Source organism: Gopherus evgoodei, chromosome 1 (genome assembly GCF_007399415.2).
Source record: "Gopherus evgoodei ecotype Sinaloan lineage chromosome 1, rGopEvg1_v1.p, whole genome shotgun sequence".
NCBI lineage: Eukaryota > Metazoa > Chordata > Testudines > Testudinidae > Gopherus > Gopherus evgoodei.
This window is the reverse complement of record NC_044322.1, coordinates 36,140,115-36,164,057: the sequence shown is the minus strand read 5'-3', so window position 1 is coordinate 36,164,057 and position 23,943 is coordinate 36,140,115. Positions and strand designations below refer to the sequence as shown.

The 23,943-nt window shown below is 40.0% G+C and overlaps 1 protein-coding gene across 14 annotated transcripts in view; it reads right to left on the bottom strand.

Moving 5' to 3' along the window:
* ZMYM2 (zinc finger MYM-type containing 2) overlaps nt 1–23,943 on the bottom strand; it is a 197,674-nt gene that overhangs the window by 44,535 nt on the left and 129,196 nt on the right. For all 14 annotated transcript variants that reach the window (XM_030561497.1, XM_030561477.1, XM_030561576.1 and 11 more), the window contains 2 exons: nt 6,248–6,420; nt 1,274–1,439 (listed from right to left, as the gene is read on the bottom strand). In XM_030561497.1, the coding sequence (XP_030417357.1) occupies nt 1,274–1,439; nt 6,248–6,420 (339 nt within the window). The remainder of the gene's footprint in view (nt 1–1,273; nt 1,440–6,247; nt 6,421–23,943) is intronic.

The following is a 23,943-nucleotide window of genomic DNA, read 5'->3' as shown; positions in this document are numbered from 1 at the left end:
TTTATCACAGTATTACCAGACAAGCACAGCCAACTGTCTATGACAGTTGTGTTCAGTCCTAGGCCCAGTCTACACACAGAAATTACACCCTTTTAACTACACAGGTTTCTAAATCCACTGAGTTAAATCAGTGCAATACCCATGTTCACTCTCAATCTGGTTTAAGACTTCCTTATATCAATTTATCTTAAATTGAGCTTAATTAATAGTGACCACTTAGGTTTAAAAAAGTGTACACACAAAGATGCTGCACCAATCTGATTGAACTGATTTAAAAACTGATTTAACTAAACTGGTGTCATTTCTATGTGCAGACAAGCCCCTAAGTATCACTATGATCTCCACATGTACATGAGCTTCCTGCTCTTTCTAAGGATCTAGCTGTCTCCTTGTATTAAAGCAAGAGAGCATTGTGTAGTTCAAAAAGATGTTGCAAGTTGAGTTCCCATGTGAGAAAAACATGATTTTAACGTTTTCACCTCTAACCCCTGGTATCCCTCTTCTCCCCATGATCTAAGGACACTTGGAAAGGAAAAGACCCCAAAGTACAAGCAAAGAAACTGGGAGTGAGGGAGGAAGAGAGTGTTCCCTGCCCCCTATCCACATTAAATGCAAAATTACATTGGCTCTGAAGAGAAGCTAATATGAGTGTTAGTGTGTTCTGCTATTCCTTCCCCTCTTGAGATTACTTGGTTTCTTTAACCAGTGTTTGGCCTCAGAACTGACCTTCAAACTGTGACTCTTGTAGTACAAGTAAGTTTTCTATATGAACAAACATACAGTAAAGGGCAATTATTTAGCATGATCTGCTGGGAATCAGTCTCTTCTTTCTTTAACATTAAACAGAAATTGTGTGTTTAATTCTACCCATGAAAAGTACTGAATACCTGTCCACATAATCAGAATATTAATTGACAAATTACAGAAATTTCACTCTCAAAACAGGCAATAAAACAAAAAGTTAACATCAAAAATCCAATACAAATGGCACAAGCAGCAAATTTCTGACAGTAAAACAAACGTCTGGACAGTGTCTAGCACAATGGGGCTGGTGCCTCTAGGATTTATCGCAAGAAAAATATATAATCTCATCAATTTCTGATTTCTCATTTAACAGAAGTCTCTCCTTTGTAAATACAAGTTCATATTGCTTGTAGATGTCATCTGAGTGAAAAATATTGAGCCACAATTGAAATTTGTAAATAAAAAAAAAGTCATTTCAGAATAACGAATGTATAGTTCTGCTGTTTATGATCTCTGAAACATCACATACCATAATGCAAATTTTCAGGTCCTTTTTGTGTTGCCATATTAGGTTCATTTTGTTGACAGTAGAAACGCAGTAAGCAGTGCTGATCGCAGAAATGTTTCATTTCTCCACGCCACTGCACTTTCTCTTTGAGAGTTCCTTGAGACTTACAACAGTCACACCTGGCAGCCTTAAAAGAAAGGGAGATTTTGATATTTTTTAAAGAAAGAAACCTCAGAAAAAGAACTAAACACTTTACATTTTAGAAGGATACTTAATGATGAGGCTATTTATCATTGATTCTAGAGTACTTTTAAACAGTTAAAACTTTTAAACAGTTCATTTTCAATTGAGACAACTACTTTGCCACTTCCACAACATTTGTGTTACCTTCTGATCTGTACGTATAGACACATTAGTCATTTGGTTTTCAACTATATAAAACTGAAAAAAGGATCAACAGGCGTCATTTGTTTACATGTTTTTAAGTCTGTAAAACTAGCTCATCTCTGCATATTCATCAAGATATCTGTGTGTCATGGAACCATTTTTAACAAGGTCCACTGAAACATTCTGCAAAACAAGAGAGAAGGACAGAGATTGAGACCTCCGTAAGGATTCTTTCCAACCCACAATGAAATAGTAATTAAGCAACAATATTGTTGTCCAATGTTTTGTATTTGAATTATATTGTGAGCTCCTTGGTGAAGGGACCTTGTGTCTTTATCTACTTTGTGCTATAGCAGTAGTAGTAAAATTGTTATAAATAATAAATATTAATATGATTGTTTAAGTTTCACCAGTTTTAGAGCAATACAAATATATATTTTGAAAATCTAACAGGAAGTTCAAGTTGCCATTTCAATGTTTTTGGTCAGGAACGCAATGATTAGCACATAACTGAAGCTCCTAAATGGAATCCTGTAGGTCTCCACACTTAGCTTTGCATTATAACAACTTTACTTGGGCTTCTATGCTACCCAAAGATCGGTTTCATTTCTAATAAATAAAGCTTCCATTGAAGTAAATCAGTCACACTAAGTTATAATATGAATGTTGATGGTGCCACCTGCAGTCCCTCAGCAAACAAGCAAATCTTCATAACCACAATGCTCTTCCCACCTGTTGACACCTGCGTGCCACATAATACCAAAAACAGAGGAGGGAATATACAAGGTTTAAGGGTACTTAAACCAGATAGATCTGTTGAATGAGATACACTGGAAAACCCATTTAAAGCAGTACAGGGCGCAACAGATACGATAATTGGTCAAGAGACACGTAGCACTGAAGTTACATATGAGGATCTGATTGCTGAAGAATTGAAATTTGCACCATTAGTGTTCACAGGGTAATGAGAGAATGACAACAGGCCAATTAGTTAAAGCACAAAAGAGACTAAGTGGTGTGTGTTTGTGTGTATGTGTATCAGGTACAGTATTTAGTCTCTTCTGCTTGAATTAGTGGTTTGGTGTCATTCTCTAGTGACCCTGTGAGAATTTCTGTGGAACATAAAATTTGAGCCAAGATTTTGAAATATTAAGGTGCTTATCTATGGACTTAGGAATTGAATTTTAGGCATCTGTTTTTGAAAATACTTGCATTAAAAGTGTTTCTAACCCTTCTAGATGTGACTCAATGCAAGCACTCTCTTTCAGAGTCAACAGAAAGATTGAAACATTAGTTCTGAGGGCTAGTCTACACTGGCAACGTGACTTGTGTAGTTGCGACAAAAATTATCAGCAGAAAGAACACTTCCACTGTATTTTGCAAGATCTTGTTCCTTGTATTTGCAATGAGGAATCAGATGGGGAGAAAGAAAGGTGTGCTGCTATCGTCAAGCTCCATCTACAAGTCCAAAGTAGATGGTTATTTCTACTAAACTGGTCAGCTGAGAAGTTAGTGTAGTATTAGAGTAGTAGCATTAAGAGCCGTATGAATTAACGCCTGTTGAAGAGAAATGGAGCAGTTTGCAATTCTCAGAACTGAGGAATACCCTTTAAGTTATCTTCCTCAGTTTTTTCAGTCAGTGCTCTTTTACAGTAAAATCAAATTACTTTATTGGAACTATGGTCAAGTGTCACAAATCAGCTAAGTAAAATTACCTTTTATATTTCTCATCTACATAGCTATTCTTTTGAATGATATCCAAACCACTGCTTTTGTATCAATAGATGTAATTACACTGAAATATTAGCATAAAGAGATACAATAATTTAGGGACTTGGTCTCAGGATACAGAATCCTTCACTTTCAGATGACTTTTTTCTGACTAGATAAGGATCCATATTGCAAGAGCTATCACTACATTTGGCACTGACAAGCTTGTGGGTCTCTCAGTAAAGAATAACAAGAGCTGAATTACTCTTCCCTTCAAACCTCCAGATCTGGGCTGACTCGTGATAGAGTTGGACAGGGCAGGGACCTTGACATACCGCTGCCTTCGCCATAGTTGCTATCTGAAAAGAGGATTTTATCCTCCACGGTTGGTATTCTGAGGCCTCTGGTGAGCGTTAATTTCATGTAAAAATTAAGAGGCCCCATACCTGCTAATTATAATACACATGAGACATTTTTCCAGTTTAAAAAAGTAGACAACAAAGAAAATGGAAATAAACTCTTGTTTAATGAACATAATGCTGGTATTAAACATTATTAGGTCACCACTACTTATTTTACTAACTAAATATATTTAAATTTCTTGAAACTCCAGTATAACATTGGACATTGCACAAATGAGACTAACTCCTCAAGCATAAATAAGTGTTCTTTTAACTTTTTTCAAGAAAAAAAGCAAATGAAGTACAAATCGAGGGAGAGAGGTCAACATCTGTCCATTCTTTCTTCCCACATTTTAAAATTATCCTTTAGTTAGGAAAGGACATTAACTAACAGTTAAAATGTATACCATGTAACTGTAGAATGCAAAAAAAGCAAGGAAGATACTACATGCAGTGGGCTTTTTTTTTTTAAATTCAATTTTTAATTTAAAAAAGGCATTTGGCAAGAGTAGGCAGAGAGAGACTGTCAGCAAGATGCACAAATTTCCAAAAACCTGTGAATGTATGCATGTCTTCCCCACTGAAAAAACCCCAAACTTTATAAACATAACTGAATTAGGAAAAGGCATTAAGTAGCATCAAAAAACAATGCAACTGCAACAATGAATAATTCAACAGTGTTACATAACACTAGTTTTCACTCAAAAGTGTAAGATCCCAAAATATAAAAATAATCTGACAAAATTTAAGACCAACAATACTATCAAAAGCATCTAATTACCAAAAAGGCTACTTAAATTACATTGCCTTTGCCACACCACGGTACCAAGGCAAAGCCACTATAATGAAAATTTCAGTTCCTTGTATCACAGTAAGTACAGCAATTCTTTTAAGCAGACTTATTGGTCCATTTAAGGCATACCCTTATCACACAGACAGAAGTGCATCTGAACTAATAGCAGCAAAGAATCCTGTGGCACCTTATAGACTAACAGATGTTTCGGAGCATGAGCTTTCATGGGTGAATGGAACTGACGAAGTGGGTATTCACCCACGAAAGCTCATGCTCCAAAACGTCTGTTAGTCTATAAGGTGCCACAGGATTCTTTGCTTCTTTTACAGATCCAGACTAACACGGCCACCCCTCTGACTCTGAAGTAATAGTTTAAGTAATTCCCAAACCCAAATCAGAATCCCATCTTCATGGAAGTTTGGATATTTTAAGCCCTCAGGTGAATGCTCAACCAAGAGATTGGTTCAAGTATCGCAGGGCTGTAATAGATTTTCATATGAGGAGGCACTTCTTATATATGGGATAAATTTCAATTCCTTACAATCCATTTAAAAACTTCTTCATCCAATTAATATAATGTATTAAATAATGTCTGTAGTAACTTTTTTTAAACCTGCAGTCAGTTTTTAGCCTCAATCTTTTACATGAGACAGCATAGGAAAAACATCAACACTGTAGCTGCAGTAGTATTTATTCTAAATAAAGACTGTATAACATTTGGCTGTAAAACCTCTGGAAACTGCCAGTCAAAAATATCAAACCTCTCTTCAGATTTGGTTCTATTTGGAAGGCTTATCTTGGATAACTGGACTGTACCCAGACCTCTAATATTTCATGCTTTTTATTGCCTTGCTTTCAGGCTGTGTAGGCAGTTTTGGAAAGGTGATGAATTTTGTAATCCTTCGTTTTTTGCATTGCATCCGCAAGTGTAGCTCTTGTTTTGGTATATCAAAGTAGTTTTCCAGGCTGTTCACACCAGAGATCAAATATTTTATCCATGGTACCAATGGCAGGTTAAACCCAGTCCAATTTCACTTTAACGTCTTTCCCAAAAGCTCTTAAGGCATAATCTTGGCTGGTTGTGCATGACAAAGTAGTTAAACGTCCAGGGAATTAAAAAAAGAAGTCATCACATTTGTTTTACACTTCTATAAAAAATCCATTTCGTCTCATTTTTCCACTTTGGCATCCTTTGCACTGGGAAATACTGAACAATTAAAGCCTCTGAAGTTCACAAACAGGGGAAGAAGGGGACAGGCAAAAACAGGAACAAAGAGAAAGAACTCCGTTAACCTAATCTATCATCAGTCTATTTGAGGTACTAGTCAGCTACTATTAATGGGGTTTGGTTTTTTTAACCAATATTTTGAATATAAATTAAAATAATTTGTGATTGGCGAAAGTATTTCTATGAATTGTGGATGAAGCAGCTTTTTTTGCAACTGTAAAGTAACAAACATATTGCAGTTCTTTATTAGTTTTTTTTAGTAAACCAGTTGGCAAGGGAAACTTGGGTTACAGACAGGTAGAAATGCTGCTCTAAGTTATGAGAAAACTGAAATGATGGAAAGAACATTTGATTATTGTGTTGCAAATGCTGTGCTGAAGTAAGCCATATTTCCTAGATAGTCCTTGAACATATCCTCAAGAGCATTTTATCTTTTTACACTTTGGAGCTCTTGGCAAAAATTCTAAGTTACTTGCCTTGAAGTACCAGTCTTGAAATTTTTTACAGCACTCTTCACTGCAGAAATCTCTTATTACACCATCAAGTTCCTTAGTAGCTCCTTTTTTACAGAGCTGTGAGCAGTAATTACAAGTAACACATCTCAATCCTAACCGTCTTGCAAAATCTTGTTTATATAGCAGCTTGCATCCTGGAAAAAAGTTTTAAAAATTAAAAGAATGCTTAGGAACAGAGTTATTTTTATAGAATTTTTTTTTCAGAATCATTTGAAGTTACAAGATATATTAAAACTGAAACAGCAGTAATAGCAAAGAAGTTGGTGCTTCAGATAAATTCAGGTTACAATTTACACTATGATCCAAACTATCAAACTTACCTGAATATAACCCATGCACAACTTTAAGGTTATATATAATTCTTTGTATTCTTATCTCACAATATGTAACGCTGTGGCTACTTATCAGCATTTAAAAACTCAGAATATCACAAGTAGCCATGGAGTTCTATTTAGTTTTTGCCTTCTACATAACCCCCCACAAAAATCCTCGGCTAGGGGTATGTCTAGACCATGATAAAAGATTCCCAAGCAGGGCCATGGCAGGCCCAAGTAATACAGCTCGGGCTCACGGGGCTTGGACTGTGGGGCTATAAAATTGCAGTGTAGATGTTGAAGGATCAGTTTGGAGCCCATGCTCTGATACCCAGTGAGGGGACAGGATCTCAGAGTCCAAGTTCCAACCCAAGTCTGAAAATCTACATTGCAATTTTATAGTTCTGCAGCTCAAGTCCCGCAAGCCAGAGTCAGCTGAACCAGACTCTGAGACTCAATGCTGCAGGTTTATCACCAAAGTGTAGACATACCATTAGAGTTACTATTGCTCAGGTATATTTCCTAGAATGCAAACAATAAAAAGCAAAGCATAGACTAAAACAATATTCACACCTTATACAATATAGTGATCTTCAAGCATCAGCTCGCTATCATGACTACACTCATCCACATTAACACTCCAATAATCTATGTAACCCATTCATTTTCAGTCTAACAGTACTGTCACTCAACACACAGAACCAAGAACTGAAAATCACATTGCAAAACATAATCTGAACTCAAATCTGGCAACTGGTTATTCTGTCATATAATTATCAGTATAAACATGAAACTGTATGAATATATGAATTAACAAAAAATTTATATGGTTTTGTTTATTATGTTATAGTACTTTAGATTTTTTTTTTTTTACTAATGTAGCCACAGCTCAAAGTACTCTAACAGCACGCTGGACCTGGATTCTTCAGTCATCTGGTGCAACAGACTAGAAAATTTTGTCTTCATTTCAATTAAAAGGAGGCTTTTAATGCTTTAAATATGAAAAAGAGTGAGACAACAGCCATTATGTTGTTTATTTTTATATTAAATTCTACCTTTTATGCTGTCCCCACATTTTCAGTTTTCAATATGCCACAGATTTCTGTCCTGACAAGGAATAAATGCATCATAAAAGTTGTCATGGGAAGCTGGAGGTTTTGGCAGCTGAGTAGGGGACATGTGGGCTTTTGGCACCTGGGAAAGCAAAGGTGGCAGTTTGGCATTGCTGTATAAATGCATCAGCTGCATGCAACTGCCAGAATGATCAACACTAAAATAGTTAACGTTAACAATGAAATGGTCATCTTCACACTCCAAAGTTAACAATCCATTGAGATGATTGAAAATTCACATCTATCACACTGTTCAGGCAATTTGTAGACTCAGGAAAACAACACTGCATTGTTCTACAGTCAGTTCAAATTTTTCAGGTTACCTTTCAATTCCACAAGGGCATTGTTCTGTGGCAAAAATTAACCAAGAGATGGAGTCAATGGCTGCGGAATACATTTTTTACCTACGTTTTTCATCAGTTGATCTCAAGAGCTTTACAAGGAGGTCAGTATCATTAACCTCATTTTACTTAAAGGGGAAAATGTGGCACAAAAGCAAGGGGATTTGCCCACAATCACAAAACAGGCCAGTGGCAGCATTGGAATTAGAACACAACTATCCTGAGACCTTTAGGCCATACTTCCTCATAGTGCCTTGTAGTAAACAGCAGAACTTTGTGCTTATAATAAGTCAAGAAGTTTTGAATATGTAATAAAACAGGTTCTCTCTCTGGTTCATAATGTGGAAATACCATTATAACTTAATTATTAAACAATATTACATTGGATGACTGAGTTAAGGTTGTGCATTGCGGGGTGACTTGGTGACACTGGATCACATGGTTCTCTCTTAAGAGCCCTGATTTAGGGGCCCACAATTCCATTATTATAGTCAGTTTACAGAGTACAACAACATTTTATGGCACTTCCACCAATTTTGATACATTACCATTTATTATTATCTTTTATCTAATGAGTCATTAAAGATATTTCTACACTGCAATAAAACACTCATGGCTGGCCCAGATCAGCTGACTCAGGCTCAGGCTGAAGGGCTATTAAACTGCAGTGTAGATATTTGGGCTCAGGCTGGAGCCTGGAATCTGAAAACCCGCAACAGAGGACTGTGCTGGAGCCTGGGCTGCAGCCCAAGCCCAGATGTTTACAATGCAATTTTATAGCCCTGGAATTCAAGCTGAACCTGGCCAGTTGCATCTGTGCTGTCAGTCTTTTAGACTATATTCAGACTGTGATAAGACAGTCAAATCCACAATGTTTCTACCCAAGATAAACTCATTTATTTTTGAGATATTATGATTTCATTAAACAGTATTGTTAGAGGGCTTTCCCTTCACCCTCCCACTTCCCTGGTTCTTGTCACGCAGACAGCAAACACCAAAATACCAGAAGTCTGAAGTACAGACAATGCGATGTTAGTTTCCAAGCAAGCATATTCTGAAGCCCTTCACACCAGTCAGGCTTACCTCGATAGGCCAATAGAGTCTGTTCCTCAGTGCACCATTCCCCACTCTTACACTGCAGAGCATTTACCCCATGTGCCCCTTCCCAGTTCTGATGCCGCAGAGCCTTGCTTGTGTCCCTGTTTCCCCCATCTTTAGCAAACATGATTCCAATTTCCGTTCCCTCCACTTCCTGTTTGACCCCAGTTTATATAGTAATATTCTCAACTATACCTTAAAACCAAATCATTTTACTGAAATTTAACTAACCAATCCTAACATATAGTAACATAATTCTCTAACCAATTATATGCCAAAACCCTAATTAACTTACATCTAGCAAAATTAAATGGTAGACAGAAACAATTAGAGAACCAGATAGATTAACAATAGAAAAAGTAGGGGCCATAAAGATAAAAATACATAATGAGGGTTTCACAACCACTGGAAAGTGATTTCTGCCCGACAGGATGCTATCAAACTAAGTTTTTTTTAACCATCTTAAGATCTGTTTCTTTATCTGGTGGTGACGGGCACCATCAGGACAGGACAGTCTTCCTAACAGCCCAATACCACCTTATTTCAATGTGACAGGTTTGGAATGTGAGGATGTGACCATATGCTTTCCAGCTTATGGCTGCCCCTGCCGCTTAGCCAAAGGACTTCGCCTAAGAACAAGGCCCTAAGTGATATAAAATACACGCAAGTTCTTAAAGTATAGGCCTTTACAGGCAGGTCTGAATATCTATATCAGTGGGATCGTGGCTCCCACTGGCCATGGTTCGTCACTCCAGGCCAGTAGGGGTGGCGAGAAGTGGTGTGGGGCGAGGGATGTGCTGGCCACTGCTTCCCGCCGGCCCCATTGGCCTGGAGTGGCGAACCATGGCCAGTGGGAGCCATGATCAGCCGAACCTGCGGACACTGCAGGGTGCTTATCCTGGCGAGCCATGTGCCAAAGGTTGCCGATCTCTGATCTAAAGTCTAACAAGTATCAAATGCTTCACTAAAATCCAAATATGCTGTATATACACTGAATGCCAAATACAGTACAGATACATAATCACTTTTTAAAATTATTCTCACTAAAAGGCAATCAAGTTCATCTGAGATAGATTATAGAAAATCTTGGGAGTTTAAGGACACAGGCAAACAGCAATAGAAAGATTTAGTTTCTATCAGCACATGTAATATGCTGTTGGCATAATTTTTAGAAGTACTGAGCACAAATAAATCTCACTGAAGTCAACGGGAACTGCAGGTGCTCAGCACCTTGGAAAAAAATTAAATAATCATGGAATTCTAATACCCGGCAAAAATATAAAACAAACAGCTTGCTTAAAACACAGCTACACAATGAAGAATTTAGAACACTGCTTGCAAATAAATTAGACATGATCTTGAAGCGAGGCTGTCGCCAAAAATACTATATACAAGGGGTATCATTAAAAATATTGGAGATAGTAATTGCCTTCTATGCAGATTGTTAAAGCTAAGTTTGTATTAAAAGAATTAGAGAGCAGAACCTATAGAAGAGATTATGGAAATGTGATATGATTTAGAGACAATTAAACAATAATTACAAATACTTGAGTTACTAAATACATAATTCTTCCTTAAAAATGGGATACGTCACTTTTAAGTAGTTTGGTTTAGAGAATATACTCTTCAACAGAAATAAATCCAATGTATTATCACTGAAGATGTCAGTGTGTATATTCATAATTTACTCATCAACTGTTTAGTCGCGGAAGGTTTCTTACCTGATTATTTCTTTTCTGCGAGCAGTCTCTCCTACAAATCTGTGACATGTGGGGCTGTGACCCTTCCCCCTGCAATTCCAGAGGCAGTTCAGCATTGCAGCATAGACTATGCTGGCCACATACCTCTTTCTCCAGCTTTCTACCATGAGAGTAAATCCCACAGCTGTGTAGAAACCATCAAAGTATGATTGGCAGTAATAATATCAGTGCCAGCTAGGCCCTATGCACAGTAGGTTAATTGGCCCACAAACCATACACATAAATAAATATTGTCCCTTGACTACCGAAGTCACATCGAGGAGGGTAGAAATGTGAGAGATGCTGCTAGAAGAAAGGAATTTACCAGATAAGAAATTTTCCATTCTGCAGCTCAACATCTCCCACAATTATGAGACATGTGGGAAGCAGCAAGCAGTGAACATTAAGTAAGATTGGATAAAGAAACAGATTGAAGTAGACAAATCTCCCCTTGAAAGTAAATGCCTTCAGTCTATCACTATGAGGCTTTCTAATCCTTTAATCGTTCTTATGACTCTTTTCTGAACTCTTGCTGATTTATCAGCATCCTTCATGAACTAGGGACACAGGAATTGGACAGTATTCCAGGATCAGTCGCACCAGTGCCAAATACAGAGGGAAAACAACCTCTCTACTCCTACTCCCCTGTTCGTTCATCCAATGATCTCACACAGCCTTTTTGGCCAAAGCATTGCACTGGGAGATCACATTCAGCTGATTATCCACCATGTCCCCCAAGTCTTTCAGAGTCACTGCTTCCCAGGATAGAGTCTCCCATTATGCAAGTATGGCCTACATTCTTTATTCCGAGATGTTCCTACACTTTTTCTGCCCACAATGTAGCTAGTGATCTTGTAAAGTGGGTTCCGATTCCTTCAGGGATTATATGCCTCCACAAAACATACCAATCCATCTGGATGCTGGAAGTCCTTGGCACTTCAGAGGACAGGACATAAACAAGGAACCTGATCATCTTGTCCATTAGTGTGCTTGAGGCAGCTCATGTACATCCAGAGTATGCCGCAGCTTTTCAGTAGGATGCTGTGGCTTTGGACACATTGGTGGGAAGATTACTTCCCGGGAAACATGAAACGATAAATCACTTTTGATACGAAAAATTCTGGGCTCATTTGAACCACCTTTTCATTATAGAACATGTCATGTGGTTCCTGCATGGACAGAGCAGCTAATACCAAGACATGTCTGAAAACAGGAAACTGATCAAGCAGCATGTTTTGATTTAAAAATGGCGCAACTTAACCACTCAGAGGGGTGAGTAGTTCGGGCTTTGAGCAAAAGTGACTTAGGAAAGACTAGTCTGACCACAGGTTTAGCAAGCCAGTCTGATCTGAGAAATCTTGAGTGATTGTGATTCCTTAGGTGGTGGTTGAGGTTGTGCAGTGGTTGTAGAAGCACAGGAAGCCGTATATGTGGGGCTTTGAATCCTTTGCCTCTTACGTAGGAGTTCATATAACCACTGATGGTAGAATGCTTAAGGAGGTAGTCTGGGTCTAGGGGGTTGCTTATGATGTTTCCTCTTCAGGGCAGAGGCATAAATCCCTAAGAAACGTAAGGTTGTTTTGGAGTCTTTTAGAGTATGCAATCAGTCTTTGCATTAAAAATGTTAGACTCAAATGGAAGGTCCTAGATGGTACTCTGGACCTCTCAGGGGAATCCCAAAGATTGTGACCATGACATACGCCTCATGACTGTAGCTATTACAATGGCTCTAAAGGCAATACTAAATGTGTCAACCACCACCTGAAGTGATGTCTGGCCACTTGCAGGCTTGGACAGGGCCCAGTCTTCCTACCAAAGTTTGTCTTTAAACTCTGTAAATTTGGTGTAATTAAAAGAAATCATATTTTGCTAACAATGCCTGGTAGTTAGCAACTCTCAATTGGAGACTAGCCAATGAGAATACTTTCCTATCCAAAAGGCTGGGGCGTTTAGCAACTTATCAGTTAGTGTAGTCTTGAAGTATTGTGCCCTGGATCTTTCTGTGGCCACTTGCACTATTAAGGAGTTGGGTGCCAGATGGGTGAGTAAGAACTCAGCCCCTTTAGCTAGTATGAAATACCTTATACCAGCTCATTTTCATGTAGGGACACAAGAGCCATGGGTGTGCCACACCAGTCTGGTAGGTTCCAGTTTGGCTTGATTAACTAGAAGGGCCACCCTCAAAGGGCCAGAGGGCTGGAGGATGTCCAACAGGCCTATTATGTGTCTTTGACATCTTCGAGAGGTATGTGACGTCACCCTCTGCAACAGTGGGTATAGTCTGTGGTCAACAGGTGAACAGGATTATGAAGGAGCAACTACGTCATCTGGAGAGGACAACAATATGCCATGCCAGTCAGAACCAGCTCGATCTCTTCTTCTCTGCAAATTCTGATAGAACTGGCTGGTATTGGCTAGCAGAGGATGATCAATGCGATTCCCTCATGGACCCCAGGCTTCTACTGTATAGATCAGTGATTCTCAACCTATTTACCATTGTGGACCAAATATGCGGCACTTTCTGTGTTATGCGGGCCGCAGCCACACAATATATATCTATACACACTACCTGCATGGCCCTGAGGATGTCACATGGGCCACACCTGTGTGCTGATTGGGCCACCAGTTGAGACCAATGGTATAGATCCTACAGACCCCAGTAAAACCAGTAGGGATTGATTGAAGGAGGAGGACCTCAAGACATTACCTATCAACAATCCCCTGCATAACCACATTTGGAAGGAGATGCGTAGGGTCCACTACCCTCCTGGGTTTCTGACCAGGCTTGTTTCCTTTGGGGAGGAAAGTCTCAGCAGGAGCATCAGATTCACTTGGTGAGATGACAGGCTCCTGGTTCTACAAGTGGCACTGACAGAACTAGCAGGAGGATGTTAATTACGGCTGTGGTAGGGGATGATATTCTTCCCCTCAAGGTGGTTTCCACAAGTGTAGGGATATTTCTAAAAAGAACCAGACCTGATAGCAGGTGAAACTGTGGGTAAGACAAAACAATGGTACTCTCCAGCAAGGTGGTGATTTTGGACTTCCCTGTAGTGTGGGCTGCTCCTTCAGATGACTTGGTGGATCCGAGTAATCTGATGGTCTAGTGTTCAGAGGTTTCCGCATAGACTGCTTTGGAGCTGTCAGATAGGATCTGAGCACTGAAGTCACAGATGGAACTGTTGGGTACCACTCCTGGAGTTCCTAGGGCGAAGCCAGCAACAGTATCATTGGATTGTTCCTTTTTCATAGAATATCAGGGTTGGAAGGGACCTCAGGAGGTCATCTAGTCCAACCACTTGCTCAAAGCAGGACCAATCCCCAACTAAATCATCCCAGCCAGGGCTTTGTCAAGCCTGACCTTAAAAACCTCTAAGGAAGATTCCACCACCTCCCTAGGTAACCCATTTCCAGTTCTTCACTACCCTCCTAGTGAAAAAGTTTTTTCCTAATATCCAATCTAAATCTCCCCCACTGCCTTTCCTTCTTGGACAGAAGGTTTATGTAGGCTTAATTATTTGCAACCCACATGTGATGGCTCACCAAACTTTGACCGAGACAAGGAGAGATCCTCTCTCTTAGAAGGATTTGGACAGAGATCTGTTCTCATGTCTACGTTCACATCCCCTACTCTCATGAGATGGTTTCTAAGGCATAAGAGTTTTTGCCCCAACTCTGTAAAAGCAGCAAAGAATCCTGTGGCACCTTATAGACTAACAGAAGTTTTGGAGCATGAGCTTTCGTGGGTGAATACCCACTTCGTCAGATGCATAACAGATTATAGACGAAAGTCTGTTAGTCTATAAGGTGCCACAGGATTCTTTGCTGCTTTTACAGATCCAGACTAACACGGCTACCCCTCTGATACTTGCCCCAACTCTGGAGCTTGTGCTCAGAGGGACACTGCTCGCTGTTTTAGGTAGGTCTAACAGGGAGGTCTCCCCAGCCTGAATCCAAATGGGATTTCATAGCCTGCTCCATGAAATGCTTCTGCAGATGGTGCTCTTGTCCCTCACAAGTTCAGGGAGGGAAGGAGCAGCAGATACTACAGGTGGTAGCTATATAATCCTCCCCAAGGCAGTAAAGGCAGAACTAGTGTTTGTCACTGGCAGAAAAGCAACCAGGGCAGAAGACAGTTCTTGAACCTTCGAAGTCTTAGCATGGTCTCTCTTCAGAGCGAGAACTCTCCACACACACCCACACACCACAACTTTGGGTGGTGGAGGGGGATGGCGGAGAACAACTAAACTAACTATACTAACTATAAAAATACAGAAAAACTATTACCTTATCTTCCTTATGACTTATCTTTTCAATCACCTTCCTACAAGGTGAAGTGGTGGGAATGCATAAAGCAAGCCCTTCAGTCACCTGAATGGAAATACATCTGTCCCCAGCGACCTGAATCTGCTTCCCTGGTAAAATAACGTGGCAGCTTTCTGGTCATGTAAGTGGCAAACACACCATCTGCCAGGGAGGGTGAATTTCTGTGAAATCAAGTTGAAGACTTCCTGATTCAGACACTATTCTGAGTTATTGACTGAGTGTCTGCTGATGCAGTCTGCCTTACGGTTGAGTTCTCCCATTGTTTGTATTGCTCTTATGAAAAGCCATATTCCCCTCTGCCCATTCCACTAACTGCCATCACTTTCAAGTACAGGACTGTGCTTCAAATTCCCCCTTGGCTGCTGAGGTACACCAGCACCATTGGGGTGTTGTGTGACTGGACGAAGATTTGAATACCCTGGAGATGGTTCAGGAATTTTTGGAAGGCTAGCTTCACTGTTCTGAGCTCCAAGAAGCCGATGCTCTTGTTTCTGCCTAAGGAGCTCCATATGCTTTGCGCTGTTCTGCATTCCTATCCCAGTACGCTGACCTCTATTGTGAGTATTGGGAACTCTGCAGAGCAAACTGGAAAGCCCCTGTGGACGTTTCCTGGATTTCTCCGCCATCTGAGGGAAGGAACTGGCACCTGATCTTGAATGCCTTATGGTGAGTGGTCCCCACCTTCAGCAGAAGTTGCAAGCCACCTTATGTGGAATTTTGCCCAAGGAGTAACAGCAATAAATGAAATCAGCAGGTCTGTGAGCCGGAGACATTGCGATATGGACAGTCTTCGATTCCTTGTGAGTCTGGATGTCAATTTCTGTAAATTTCTCAAATGTGTCCAGTGAGGGATAGGTTTTGGCTACTGATGGATCCACATGCACTCCCATAAAAGCTCTCTTTGTGGAAAGGATCAGTGATATTTTCCTGTTCATCACAAACATATGTGCTGTGAGCCGCTTGTCTGGTCAAGGGCTGGATCAGTACGTATCCAGCAACTGATATAAATGAGTACTATGAGACCTGAGTTTGACTATGATCACTACTAGCATCTTGGTAAAGACTCTGGAAGCCAATGAAAGGCCAAATGACAGTAAGTTGTACTAGTAGTAAGCCATGTTGTATCCAGGTCTCAATATGTAACAGTCATAAGAGCATGTGGAGATAAGCATTTGCTACATCCACTGAGGCAAGAAAATCCCCTTGGGATAGCGATGTTACCGTCCAGGCTACAATTTCCATCCAAAATCTCATTTTCTTCATTGAGTCATTTTAGACCCAGAACAGCTCTGACCTCCCCTGTATGCTTCTAAATGATGAATATGAAGTAAAGAACTAATAACCTTTTTTCTGAGGGAACCAGTTCTACTGCTCCTATATCCAGAAGGTGAGAGACTGTGTTCAGCACCAACTCATGTTTTGTACAGTTGCTACAGATGGATAACTGGATAAACAGAGTAGAGGGGGCCTTAGTTTGAGAGAATTTACCAAAATTCACTTCTACTTTCACATACTTGCCCATTGTAAAGAGGGAACATTCTTTTCAGAAGTGGGATATTATGCCTCCTTGACTCAGACTAGGCCAGATGCATAGTTTATTGTGATTATGAAAAGATTTGAGAAGTGTGAAGTCTGGCTACCCTGTATGGTTTTGCTGCGTTTTCCATGGTTCCGGGGTTCTCCTCGGATATACCTGCCATCTTTCCTCTTGTAATTCTGAGATGAGGATTTATAAAAGGAATCTCTTTGCCTACTGCTGGACTTGTAGGCCCCCTACTTTTGGCAGTGTGTGCAGAAAGGAGAGACTGTTTCAGTGTGGAAGTACTGTCTGCCACTATCTTATCCAGTTTTTCTCCAGGTAGGAGACAGAGCCTGTGAACTTAGAAAAGCACAGGACACGTTTACAATGCAGTGTAGCCATATGTGGTGCCCTTGGGTGTTAAACTAGATGCCATAGCACTGGCTGAGAACGCCAGTGTGTCCATTAAGGTGTCTATGGCAAAAGTGGTTGCTAAGGTTATTTTTAAGGGTTGACGTGAAGCTAGGATGGTCCCTGTTGTTCAGGGGCTTTAGGTCATCCAATCAGAACACTGTAGCTCTTGCAAAGCATGTAGTGGCTAAGGATGCTCTCTGACAGTGGCTGAGAAAGCATCAAAATTGCTCCAAAGAGTGTTGTGCCTTTGGACAAAAAATCCCTGTAAGACGGTATCATATCTTTCACTAAGGATGCCACCGCAGCATATACTCTTGGTATTTCTGTGAGGCTATTTTTAGGTTGTTGCATTTTGTAGTTATTTAAATACTTGTCCACTTAAATGACTCCTCCCCTCATCAGAGTATTCCCATTCACATCAAAGGGAAGGTAAAGGGGAATTGCTGTCTCATGCTGGGATTTGGCTAGTACATATTTGCCTTAAACTGGCAAAGGAATCAAGCAGGATTAAAACAAACCATGACTAACTGCTGCATAGGGGCTACTCTGCAAAGCTAAACTCTATAACGTCAGAGAAGGGAACAGCGCCACACACCACACAATTGTGAGAGATGCTAGGCTACAATGCAAAATGTCCAGAAGCTAAGAACAACTTAGAAAGGGGAAGAGTTAAGTAAGAATTACAGTAGGGTTTTTCATTACATACGCAAGACACAAACATGACATATTGTTTGGCAAACACCATACACGCAGGAATTGCCTTTTAATCTATAAATACATGTTATATTCATACATATCTTGTGACATTTAACAAAGGATAATACAGCAAAAGAATTAAAATTGCTATGGAAATTAAAACACTAAACATCTTGATTTGTGTGATTAAAGTGTAAACCTTAATTGCAGTAGCAGGATTCTGCATGGCATTTATATTCTTTTTAAAAGGTACATTATTGGCATTAAAAACATTGACAGCATCCCTTTTAAGGTGGCAATGGGACATATAAACAAGGACAAATTGAAACAAAAAGCAAATAAATTAATTTGAACTTTTTCTAAAGTCTGACAATAATAAGATCTAGAAGACAAGGCAATAATGTATACAAGTCAGGCAGTTGTCTTCATCCCTATCATTTACAATTTTAGAGTCAAGCATGCATTTAAAAAGAAGAAAAAAAATACAGCATACGAACTTTTCCTCAGTACAGTTCTCCATCTAGTGGTCAAACAAAAAACAAAATAAGGAAAAAAAACCCATAAGCAGAATCATTTGATATATCATTTTATTTAAACTATGATATTTTTAACAAAGTTAATGACAAAAAACTATTCCTGCATCAATAAATTTGCAAGCATTTTGTAATAAAACAATGAATTTTCCACAAAGTGTTAACACCCTCTCTTGTGGATAATTAATACACAGAGATTTAAGGTCTTCCCAGTATTTTCATTTTAATATACATAATCTAAGATTTCTTCTATAAAAAACAAGAGGTCTATTGAGTCAACTCAAAACATTTTATTATGCATTTTACTAAAACTTGAGGGTCTAGACTATTAGGAAATATAAAACCTGAATGATCTTATGGTTAAATGTGATTTATGGTTAGAAACAAGTGTTAAAACTGCAGTATGTTACTCAATGGATGTGCAGCCAGTAGGCATTCAGTGTCAAAGTCACTTAGTTTTCTGAGAAAGTTTATATTATTTTTTTACTCCTGTTTGCTCTGAAAAACCAACACAATATTGTTAAAGTAAGCTGGATTCTGTTTGGCTGAAGCAGCCAAAGAAACATCACATTAATCTCCTATTTGCACAATTTTTATACCTGAGTGATGCTGGGGGGGAGTAGGGATGAAGCATTATTTCTTGAGCATTCTGATGTTTAGACCCCTAACATCCAGCAATCTTAAAAGTGTGTATCCTCTTCTTCCTTAGCAACTTGAACTCAGGCAAATGCTTTGACTCTACAAAGGGCTTAGAAAGAGGAGACATCCCTTGCTCAGAAACCTTACCCAGAGACAACAAATATCAAAGCAGTACACATTCTAAAACTTAACAGTATTATTCATTTGAAACAAAGCCTTCAATCAAACTTCAGAGAATTAAATCATTTTAACCTCATCCAGCTCTCTCCTTTCAGGATAGGTCAGACATGAAGTTGTTTAAAAAGAAAATTCCCAGATTAGAAGAAGGAAAGCTGTATTCTTCATTGTTGAGACATAAAACAGTGTAATGTTAATAGCTGTGAGTACCATCTCCAAGAGAAAGAAAGATTAACTATATACAGATTCTGGGCTCATCTACATAGCTAGTTAACAAGCAGCAAGCCAGGCCTGCCACACATTAATTGACCATGTGAATCCTGTTGCCATGCACTAGGGAACTTCTGATACACAGCAAAACGGGATCGATGTGGTCAATTAGCATCTGTCAGTCTCACACGCTGAACATTCACTGCCCAGCTTGCTGTGCATTAACTAGCTATTTAGACACAGCCTGTGAGTCCATAAGGAAAGACGTTATGGAGTCACAGCTTGTAGCAATCTGAACACAACTGGATGTGTTTTCTGGACACTTCAGAGAAAACATGTACTGATGGCCAAGTTGCTGTTCTGCAAATTTCCTCATATTTGTTCATTCTGTCTTCAATGTTGTCACCTATCTGATTGATTGCACAAGAATATCCACAACTGGGTCTGCTCCTCTTGCTTCAGACTTTGCAATGGCTTGTCACTGAGGTTTTTAAGCTTTTTACCCCTAGAATGTGAAGTGGCAATGCACTATGAGGTTACTTTAATTTCCACCAGTCATTGGTAGACAGATTTCCATAGCTCTTCTACTGGTCAATTCATGCCGTTCAACTTCCCTGGAGTGCTTGGGATTTGGATAGAGGTCTGATGATGACCTTGTCCGGGTGGAAGGTTTGGGTATTCTCATTCCATGGATATTGCATATATTTCCAAATCTCTCCTAGTCGAAGTCATATTGATTAAGAAGCAAGATTTGGAAGTAAAAGTACAGAGAGACTGACCCCAGCAGCATTAATGGGTATCTCAGTGCCTTAAAAAAATAACTCAGGCTCCAAAGAATGTGAACAACAAAGGCTACGTCTTCACTATCCGCTGTATCGGCGGGTAGCAATCGATTGCTCGGGGATCGATATATCGTGTCTCATCTAGACGCGGTATATCGATCCCCGAACGCGCTTATATCGATTCCGGAACGCCACCAACCCCAACAGAGTTGCGGAGTCGACATGGGGAGCCGCGGACATCGATCCCACGCCGGGAGGACAGTGATTAATTCGATCTTAGATACCTCAACTTCAGCTACGTTATTCATGTAGCTGAAGTTGCGTATCTGAGATCGATTTTCCCCTGTAGTGTAGACCAGCCCAAAGATGTTGCCCTTGGGAATATGGAATCATGTCATTGGCTAGCACAGCCAGTAAAGTTTTTATTTTTTATTTTTTTTGTAGCTGATCAAGTGCATAATAGACAAAGTGTGTTTCTTGACAGCACTTGCTTTGAAACCCATAGATAAGCAGCCTTGCAAAAATTCCGTGTGTTTCACTTCTGTTGACTTTGCTTAGAAGTCTTTCATAATACCAGTTTCTGAACTTTGTTCATATTTTCTCTTTCAATGACTTTAATTTCTTCCAGGAAGCTAGGAATGTGTTAGTACCTTTGTGACTATTCAAGGGAGCAACAGTTCATCCCTCACAAACTCTCAGTTAATCATAGCATGTTAGAATTTAGTGCACGATTCCACTCCCCCCCACCCCGCATGTCAGAAGACTTGTATTGGACCAAATACTAGAGGGTGATCTGCATTGGGATTATGTCCAAGAACCACTGCCTCCATGCCCTTTGGGGCCAATCAGCATCATTACAGCTTGTTCTACTGCAATCTTTTTATAGTCATTCCCAGGAAAGACGTACAGTTATACCAAAGGTGATGTTTGGAAGAGAAGATCTATCACTGTCACTGGATCTCTCTGCTTGTTGAGGGGAAAAATATTTGAGTCTGTTTGGAGTCTTGACTTGACCCATTCACCTGAGTCAAAGACCTGGACAACACTGCTGGCTCCCAATCCTGCCAAGACATCACCAACGAAGATAGCCCTATCCTTGGTATACAGGACAAATAGATTTTATGTGGCTTCTGCCCAGCTCAACAGTTTACTGTCCTTATTGCGTCGTGTGGACAACTTATGTACCATCATCTCAGTGTTCTCAATTATGACTAGCGTGTGCGCGCGGTACAGATATATCTAGAATTTAAGCACAAGCTGGATTGCCCCAAGTTACAACCAGTTTATGTTCCTTTTTTGACTCTCGGTCTGCCTATACTCCCTGTGTAATTTGGTAGTTCAGATTATCTCTATGGGAAGGCATGCATCCACTGTTAGCATTGCTCCAATGGTACCACAGATGCGTGCCACCTCTGTAGAAATCATCAGAACTATCAGCAACAGTCTGACACTGAGAAGTTAGGCTGATTTAAATTTTTCTGGGTGGCTCCTCCTATTTATTATGGGCCCATTAAGGTGGTGGCCCTCCACTTTGTACTTAAGGCTGGAATATGAGCGGCTCTGCACCTTTACAGCTTTCTCTTAGGGAATCATACCACCTGAAGAGATAATAGCATGCCCTGAGCCTATCTTAGAAATCTTATTTGTACCAGTTTTGCAACTGACAGCGTGTATGTCTATACTTCACATTCCTTACGGCAGCATGCTGAGTACATACGCTGCATGCCCCCCTAGCTGGGGCATAGATAACACTATAGACAGCGAAGCACTGCTTAGGCAAGTAAAGACACATGAATCCTTTGGGTACATACCCTAGACCGCTCTCTACATGCCTAAGTAATTCCTCTCCTGTTGACACTGCCATGTTTAACAATGTAGTATCCCGCTACCTTCCCACTGCCTGAGCCTTTCACCACCACAGGGAAAATAGTTGGGAGTGGCTTGGATTAGTTTATGGATGCTTGTCCTGCAACTCTGAGGGATAACAATTTGTCTTTTAGTGTCTTTGTGCCAAGGACTGTCCTCCCTCAAGACTCTTGATTACCCCTCCCTCATACATGAGCAAATTTCTGACACCTCTTCTTTCCTAAGAAATGTGTCTGAGTTTTGTTGTTTGGTACAAGAGACTAGTCTGATCCCCCACTTCCTCCTGTTCCAGCAGCCTTTGCTGGGAACACAGCTGCACTTGTAATGATCATAAAAGGATTGCTTCTCTGAAAAAGACTACTTAAATTCCTTCTGTGATGCCTTATGGAAAGCAAGTAGCATCTTATACCTATCCATCACCTCCATTACAGCTCTGACTTTTACTTCCCTGTGCAGTTTTTTGCTTGCATATTTAGAGGCAGTTTAACTGTTACATATATGCATTTACCTTCCACAGTCCAAGCCAACAATGTTTCCTAATCCAATATACTGATGAGAGCAAGCAGCATGAGCCCCAGAACTCATCTGCTGTAAAAGAGGCATCCAAAGATATATCCAGAAGAACTAATTTTAATTTCTACTTGTTGGTTGAATAGAATCTTCCAGTTCATCAGTCAGGCCAGTTTACCTTGAGAACAGTATGAAATGGTAGAGGCTTGTAGTGAAGATCCTTTAGAGTCAATCATCTCTCAAGGATGGCCTCCTATCTACAATCATCCTGTTCAGGGACTCCTTGAGTAAGAATTCCCCCTCTAAGGATTCAGCTGTGTTTTGGGATATGTCTATAATGCACATTAAGCCCAAGCTCTGACTCAGGTTTGAGCCCAAGCCCTGCTTCCGTCCACACACAAATCAGTTTGACTCAGTTCCACAAGCACTCAGGACCTGGGTCACAGGAACCTGTGAGAGGGGTGGATCAGAGCCCATGTCCCACTGTGACTTGGGTCCAAGCCCTGTCATTTTGCAACGTGGATGCAGCTCAAGCTGTGGACCCAAGTCAGAAGGTCTAAGTAGTGCAATATTAGCATGGCTGTGAACCTAGGTCCAGCAACTGTAAACCCGGGTTTAAAAAGCAGTGTGAACGCTCAAGCGTGGGCTTGGAACACTAAGAACTACACGCGCAGGTCCCACAGAACCACATTTATTGTGCAGTGTAGACATACCCTCAATTGCACAGCAGTAGCTACACCTAAGTTTACCAAAGTTACATTGACCTTTCTATTCTTTAGGAGCAAACAGGACTTCTGAAGTTATCTGATTGTTCTACTTGAGAATTCACATTCTGTATTTATAATATACATGTTGGCTGCTGGGACACGGGGACATTATCCAGGTACAATCTGGACTACTGAACAGCTGTGTCCCCTCAATTCTCCAATCTGAGGAACCTTTTACATTGCTTCACTGTGAGAGCAACCACTCCTGGCCTGTTCACACATAACCTCTAGCATGTAAATTACTCCCAGCTATACTGCATGAGTGCTTAGTTAGCCACTCATGAATTACACTGCAGAGTGACACCAGCAAATCCCAATCCCAGACTTATCCCCAGAAATAATGCATCTTGTACTGCCCAGCTCTTTCCTTCTGGAAAATACAAGCTCATAGAAAGTCCACATCACTTTATATTAATAAAATGATGCACAAATCCTGTTACCTCAAATGAAGTTTTTCAAACATTTCAATCCAAATTCACTGGTTTAGACAAAACAATAAAACAAGTTTATTAACTACAGAAAGATAGATTTTAAATTATTACAGGTAATAAGGCATAAAAGGAGAATTGGTTACAAAGAAATAAAAGGTAAAATACAAACTAATACCTAATTTA